Source organism: Lactuca virosa, chromosome 3, assembly GCF_052849685.1.
Source record: "Lactuca virosa cultivar CGN04683 chromosome 3, Lactuca_virosa_CGN04683_v6, whole genome shotgun sequence".
NCBI classification, from domain to species: Eukaryota; Viridiplantae; Streptophyta; class Magnoliopsida; order Asterales; family Asteraceae; genus Lactuca; species Lactuca virosa.
Window position 1 is genome coordinate 220,548,506 of NC_136428.1, and position 8,172 is coordinate 220,556,677.

At 35.3% G+C, this 8,172-nt stretch overlaps 1 protein-coding gene across 1 annotated transcript; it reads right to left on the bottom strand.

Moving 5' to 3' along the window:
• Window positions 1–3,010: 3,010 nt before the first annotated feature.
• Window positions 3,011–5,202, bottom strand: LOC145164426 (uncharacterized). Its single transcript, XM_079083145.1, has 6 exons — window positions 4,989–5,202; window positions 4,487–4,735; window positions 4,226–4,348; window positions 3,655–4,115; window positions 3,284–3,584; window positions 3,011–3,177 (listed from the first exon to the last, which is right to left on the bottom strand). The coding sequence occupies exons 1-6, from the start codon at window positions 5,200–5,202 to the stop codon at window positions 3,011–3,013; spliced, it is 1,515 nt and encodes a 504-aa protein (XP_078939271.1).
• Between the last annotated feature and the right edge of the window lie 2,970 nt (window positions 5,203–8,172).

Sequence of the window (8,172 nt, forward strand, 5' to 3'; positions counted from 1 at the left end):
ATTGTCACCTCTGTTAGAGATCACTAAAAATCATGATAAAATTTACGAACAAACTAGACTCATGTTCCAAACTCTCAGAATTTGCGGATTTGGATTTAGAGCTTTGATGATTTTTCTATAAATTTTCTAAGAACAGTAACAGAAACTGTATACAACAAAAAGTTGCTGTCAATTTCATTTCACCTTGTAACATGTTGAGCAAGGTGTATATCTTTATGTGATTATATGTTATTGCAATATATGACATTTTATCTTAATATTTAGACACACATCAGTTTACAAATGGATTTGGACATATAAAATATAAAGAATAACAAGTGATTATAATCAAAGTACAACCGATACATTCAAACATTTAATAAACTATTTTGAATATAGTTTGCATACATTACTACGTACTACCCTTGGTTGATAAACTATAATAGGTATAGTTTATGATACATTACATAATACATACATTTAAAAATGGTACATTTATACAAAGGATATTTTCATTAAGCAAGGTACGGCCATACGGTACCAAGTTTTCATAACACGTAATTCCGTTAATGACTTTATGAAACATTACATAACACATACATTTAAAAAGGGTACATTTATACAAATGATATTTTCATTAAGCAAGGTACGGCCATACGGTACCAAGTTTTCATTACACTACACGTAAATTTGTTAATGACTTCTGTGAGACACTCGATTCAATTTACAAATAAGTCCTGTATTATAACCAGAGTCTCCTCGAGGGAGAGCGTGATACTTGTGTATAGATCTATATTGGGTCTGACAAACCCACACCTTAGCTGCATGCAACAGCTAGACCGACAGGTCTGGGGTGACAAATGTCATAACATTTCCGACGCCTGAAGAACGTCGTTTCAGGCCAACTAGGTCATAGCATGGTTATAATAACTCACATGTGGTATTAACAAACATAGAATTTACGGGGATTTCACTAAAATCAAACGAGTTTATGTCGATTTAAACTTGCATTGTTTTACTATAAGGAACGAACACTACTTGTACATTTCGGTCTTTGGGTTTTAAGACTACATTTACACATTAAGGAAAATATTGGATTTTCTGGAACGAACACTACTTTTATAAACGAAAGGCTTTTAATAATACTAAACAAAAGCTTATGAACTCACCACCCTTTGTGTTGACACTTTTTCAAACAACTTGTATTCTCAGGAAATCATTAAACAGGTAACCAAGTGCATTTGAGGATGGGACGCTAAGGCATCTACTATTTCATATTTTGTCAACATAATGTAATTGATTCGTAAACATGTAATTCATACAATGATGTAACTTTTTCAATTATATATATGTTGGTTGGGTTTGCTTGAATTACTATTACAATTGTTGTTATGATACTATACATGAAGTCCTCCACCCCCGGACATTTCCGCCATCCTTGGTTTGGGGGTGTGACAATGGGTGGATTTGAAGAAATGGTGGTTCGTGGTTAAGAAGCTTATTAGTATGTAGATTTTCTGTTTTTTTTTATTTGTGTTTTTTTTGGCGAAATATGTAAAAGACCTTTCTAAATGATAGACATTTTGTAAGTGAAATCCAATGATTAATGAAAGACCTGTCTAAATGATAAGCATTTTGTAAGTTTGGGTGTTGTTCTTTGTTCATTGCTTATGATCTTATTTACTTTTGATTTTTTCATAAAAAAATCCGTTGAAAGTGCAATAGTAATGGGAAGAAGGAAAAATGGGGATGTTAGTGACCCCACGTGCTTTGCACAGTGGGGGTAATATAGTCTTTTACACGTACTACCCTTTCTTACATACCAACTTGTTTAATTCTAGCATATTGTTTTCTTCTTCAAATTCTCTCCACTGTGGAGCTACATAATGAAGAACATGGAATGTGGATGTGGAGATGAGGCTATAATAAGAACATCACGTACTACCAATAACCCACGAAGGCCCTTTTATGAATGTCCCAAAAAGGTAATTTACCATTTGTTCAATTTTTGATGTTAACCCTAGTTTTTTAAGATGTATTAATTCATGAAAATAGTTGGAATCAAGATGGTCGTTCAATTTTTATAGCTTGGGTTGATGAAATGCAGTGCAACAATGAAGGTGTGATCATAACTGGGTTGTTTAGGTCGAACAAAAAGCTTCAATCTGAGGTCTTTAAGTTGAAGGTTTACCTAATATGCAGTTAGGTATTTTTTTGTGTTTAATCATGTTCAAGTTGTAATGAAGGTCATTTGGGTTTAACGTGTAATGTACTTTGTTTTGGTTTGTATGTTTAACTTTTAATGTACTTTGTTTTGTTTTGTATGAACAACTTGTATGAACAAATTATGAACAAGCAAAATTATTGGACCACTTGTCATTTAACTTGTAATGTACTTTGTTTTGTTTTATATGTTGATCCTGATTTTACTAGGACCACATGTTCCCTTGTAATCTAACCAAGTAAACATTAATTCCTGGAACTATTGACACAATGTTCCCTTGGGTAACATGCACCATGCACGATAAAGAAAAGAAGTACATATCTTTCTTAAGCACACCAAATTTCTCAAACAACATAAGTAGTACAAACAAATAAACAAGTACATATGTTTCTCAAATGAACAAAGTAAGTTCAAATCCAAACTTAACAATCTACTACAACCCAATTCCAAACATAACAATTAAGTCCAACCAAACACAACCAAGTTAAAACATAACAACTTAAACGAAATCAGAATCTAATCATTAAGCTCCAAAGGGTTTGCACTGGTTTCTCCTTTCCCATCTTTTCCCTTCACCCTCTTAGCAAGTTTCATCTTGATGATTCTCTCTGATTTCTTTCTTTTACATTTACCCACTTTTATATGTCCGTTTTTCCCTTCATCCACTGATTTTGATCCACTGCTTCCTGCACCAACACCTTGTGCTCCTTCACCATTTTTCCATTCATGCATTGATTTTGATCCACTGCTTCATGCACCAACACCTTGTTCTCGTTCACCATTTTTTCCTTCATGCACTGATTTTGATCAACAACTTCCTGCACCAACACCTTTTTCATTGACACCTCCTGCTCCATCACCATTTTCATTGACACCTGTTTTCCTTTTTTTCACATTTAGTTTTGGCCTCCTACCAACTTCAGGTTTTTGCGCTTGAGGTCTTTCAGCATGAGGACATGTGAGCTTGTTATGCCCTACATTTTTACACCCACTGCATGATATTTTTTTCCCCTGCCTTAGACATAGTGTGCCTTGAGAGCTTTTCTGATGCATCTCTTCTTCTGTTAACCTTTGGTCTACCTGGAATTATTCTCTTCATTGGTGAAAGAGGAGGTATGAAGTCAGTAGGTGGCCACATATTGCTACCATTAATCCCCTGAATTAGATACTTATAAGTGTTCTTGTAGACTGCTTCATAGAACATTGTATCCGCATAACCACCAACATCTCTATTCAGAAAGGATATAGTTGCAATTGAATGCACACATCCATACCCATTAAGTCGCCAGACTCTACAAGTACAAGTCCTCTTGTCCAGGTCAACAACATAGGACTCAACCATGTATCTTGTTTCAAATTGTTTTAGACCACTTGGTAAAACCTGCCAATACCTATTGCAGACATAACATAAGTAACTACATATAATTATGAGTTTAAAGATTAGAAAGTACCTTTGAGCTCTTTTTAATTGATTCAGTAGGAGTGTAAATGTTTGGGCAAGGCTTGTAATCAGGCCATGAATTACCTTTAATCTTTAAATAGTATATTCTCTCCATAACATACAATCTAATCTCCTCTAACATGGTGATGATTGGCTTTTTCCTTGCATCCCTGATGACACTATTGAAGCTCTCAGATAATCCATTCTCCACTGCATCACACATCCTTCCCTCCTGAAAAAATGCTCTACTCCAAGATTTGGGGTTTGTTTCAATAAGATAAGCAAAGGCTGATGGGTTAAGCACTTCAATCTCCTTCATGGCAACATTGAATAAAGGCTCAGTGGATGCCTTGCTTGCCTTCCAAAACATGGTTTCATTGTGCACATCACTGAATCTTTTCCTAAAGTTGGCAACAATATGCCTTGCACACTGCCTATGTTCAGCAGTAGGCAATACTTCCTTGACAGCCTCTAACAGCCCATGTACAACAATGGTAACATGTTAGATAAAATGAAACTACAATATTAAAAATTAGGAAGTAAGCAACTTACCTTATGCTGATCTGACATCAATGTTATACCAAAACTAGTATCCAGTTGAAGGTCATCTCTAAGGTTTTCCAAAAACCATTTCCAATTTTCTTTGTTCTGTACACAGACAACTGCCCATGCAATTGGGAATATGTGATTATTGGCATCTCTTCCTACAACACATATTAGATCTCCAGTACATAACCCCTTTAAGAAACACCCATCTAAATTTATAACCCTTCTGCAGCTCCCTCTCCACCCTTGCTTCAACCCATCAAAACACAAGTAAAACTTGCTAAAATAATTCTTACCATCTGGCATAGAATTGACATCCATTTTTACAGTTGATCCTGGATTTGATCTTCTAATGTCCTCACCATACGACCACAACTTTGCATAATGCTCCACTAGTGTTCCTTCAATCAGTTCAATTGCATACTTCTTTGCTCTTCTACACTGTCCCATACTCACATCTATACCAAATTTCTCTTTAACCTCATCCTTAAGTAGCCTAACACTAACCTTTTGTTTTTGTAAGAATTGTGTTGTGTAATGAGTACCTATCCATGAATAATTCACAATTGAATCTAACTTGAAGTTTCTTGCACAGTTATGCTCATTTATGAGACTCTTAATATGGAAAGACTTTTCCTCACTCATCCAAGAAGCCCACATCCTAAACTTGCATTGCCTAGAAAAAAATTTCACTAATAGTCTCCTACTATCATTTTTTGTAATATAACTGATAACCATTTGCTACAACATAGTTATACTTCATATGTTTTAGCTGTTTAGGACTCATAAATCTCATACCTAATACAAGTTTCTGCTTTTTCCAATGAACATTCTCATTGTAAATAGCCTGGTCAGTAGATATTACCTCATCTTCTTGTGGTGGATCATATGTGTCTTCACGAGGTGGACTGTGGGGGGTGACTTGATCCTTTGGGCACAACTTACTCAGAAAATCATCATCTTTTGTCTTGTTCATAGGAATGCACTCATCAGGTTCAGTGTCCACTTCCATGTGAATGCCATCATCTTGCTCACCTTACAAATCCTACCTTGCACCTAGGATATCATCCCTACCACCATGTAAATCTTGCATGTCGATTCCATCATCCATATCCATACGACTGTTCACTTCTTCATGATCTTCATTTGCACCAGATAATTGGTCTAAAGAACTGCAAACTTCTGCTTGCTCTTCAAGAATCCATTAATGTACATTAACACCAAGATGGTCCATATATACATTAATAACACAATCAAAAGCATACCCTACTTCGATCAGTTCCATATAATCCATGTCAGTCGCGATTAACCTTAATCCATCAGGAAAATCAGTATCGGGCATGTAAAACTAGACATTCACACATATCTCAAAAGCAAATCTTTCAAGGAACTCGACAAATTCCTTCTTGTCCATTCCAGCAAAATCAACATCATCAAACCTTTGCTCTGCTCCATCTGAGTAAGTAATAGAGGGGTACCTGGTAAAAATTCTAGCAAAATGTAGATCAATCTTCATGAAAACGGCCATAGAAACGACAGACTTTGCTGATTTGAGTGACGAACACTTGAAGGAAAGGATAGGACCGAAGTGTTGGATAAGGTGTCTAAGTCCATAACTATATTTGGTATGAACTTGACCCGACCCGGCATGGTCCATTTGGGTTGTACTTCACCTAACAATTTGTATGGATATACTTTTGAGAATAAGATGTTTTTGATCTATTAATATATTATAAGTTATAATATATTAATGTGAAATCATATTATTTAATTAGTGTTGATCAAGAATTGATTTTGGAATTAATATAAAGATGAAAAGAGGCTAATTAAATATGGACTCTTACATATATATGGATTGAGCTAAGTTTTATTTAGGATGGGTTAAGAGTATATGGAAGTCCATGAATAGTCCATGGAGCTTTTAACCCATGGATCCTAGGTAAATGAAGAGTCATGGGTATTAGGGTGTAACCCTAATCCTCCATACTATATAAAGAGGTCCTTGGTTCTAGAATTGGCACTAGTGTGTGTGAAACAAGGGTGGGCCGATTTTAGCAAGCATCATATTCTCTCAAGTAGTTCCAAGTTGTTTTGGGTGATTTGTGACACCACTGGAGGCATCCACACTATTGGTGCTAGGCTCTAAAACTCCAAGTAATCAACCACAAAAGAAAGGTATGTTATTCTACTTAAAGTTTTGTATTACAAGTACCCCATAACATGCTAGTTAGGTTGTAAACCTTGGAAATCAAATTTGCATGTATCATAGTAAAACATAGATCCAAGGTTTCTACGTTGCATGTACACCGTAGGAGTATTAGAATGCTCAAAACCCATCAGTGGTATCAAAGCCTAGGCTTTTTTGCTTGATACTTGATGCTACATGTTTTTTTTCCAAAGTTGAAATTCTGCATTTTTTGCATCTGACTGCTCACGACGACGTGGCAGTCTTCACGACGACGTGGTGATGCTCCTGTATGCGGATTTTCGGGGGTTTGCTTGGTATTGGATGAGGATCATTACCCTAAACTGTTTTTTGAACCTTAAAACCTGTTTTTGATGTGGTAATGATTATGCTAATCCATTTACAATGGAAAATATCAAAATTCCATGTTTTATATGTGTTAATATGATTTTTGAAATTTTGATATGAATGTTCATGTTCTTATGAGTTTTAGAAGATCATAGGAATTATGTGTAACTTGCTTGTTAATATGATTATTGATCTTAATGCCTAATGATGGAGTCCATAACTTGTCCTCAAGTTATGGATAACCAAAAGTCTCTTCTTTAAAAGTGTTATTAAAGAATAAGAGGTTACATAAAAAAGAGTCTTCATTTTAATGGACCATTAAACTCATAAGTTATGAAATGAAAAGTCTTGAATAGTTTCAATACTTGCCCTCAAGTTTTGGAATTTGTAAAGTATTACACCCTAATACTTTAATTTCCAAATTGAACCTTAGAGTTTTAAAAGTTTAAAATTCAACCCTTATGCTATTATTATATTAAAAGTTTAAATATATAGATATGTATAAGAATAAGTCAGTCATACCGTTATTAGGCCTCATTCACGAAGCCGGTCTATAAGGGGGGTATAAGGTTGTTGCCTATAAAATGGCAGCTTAATGTGTGTCCACTCTCACCCACCGCTTCCTTGACTGGTGGAGGGTCGTTAGCCGAATGGGTAGGATAGGACATTAATCCTCATTAAAAGTATAATGAAATTATAAAGTAACTAAACCTTTATTAATTCCCAAGCTTAGTTACTTTAGGAAAATGTGAAATAGGTGCTAACCCATGAAATTACACTTTGTACCTTACCAAGTCGTTAGTGGAGCGTGTGTGGTTAACCGACACACTAACAAGGACTAGTAAGAGTGGCAAATGGTGACTTAAGTTTTATCCTAGATCGGTGGAGCGCGTGTGGTTAACCGACACATCAATTGGGTGATAAAATTAAGGGTACCAAGTCAATTTGCGTGGGTATTCACACCTTGTTTGTGATCCTCGGCATCCTAGTCACAAACTTAAGAGGGCACAATCGAGATTTAAACATGCCATTGAAATTTCAATGTATCTCAAAATATCTATGAGTTTCAAATCCAATTAAAACTTATTAATTTATTTTGTTTATAATGGTGGAAATTAGTAAATCGTCATTTGCCTACCTTCAAATATTTTATAGCTTGGATTACGACATCCCTCTTCCAAGTTATGAAATAGTTTGTAGGATCCTAGCCTTAATATTTCATTTGGGTGACTTATTAAGGATTCTTTATCTAATTAAAACTTGTCTTTCTTTTCTTTCAGATGTCTTCCAACACTGCTGCTGGCTCAAACGCTGCAGGCTCCTTTTCCCTCATGAACTTTTGTGGGAAAGTCACTTTTGATGGTTCCAATTTTAATGAATGGATTAGGAACATCAGAATGATTACCCACTATGAGGATAAGGAATATGTCCTTGACAAGGAACTTAAGG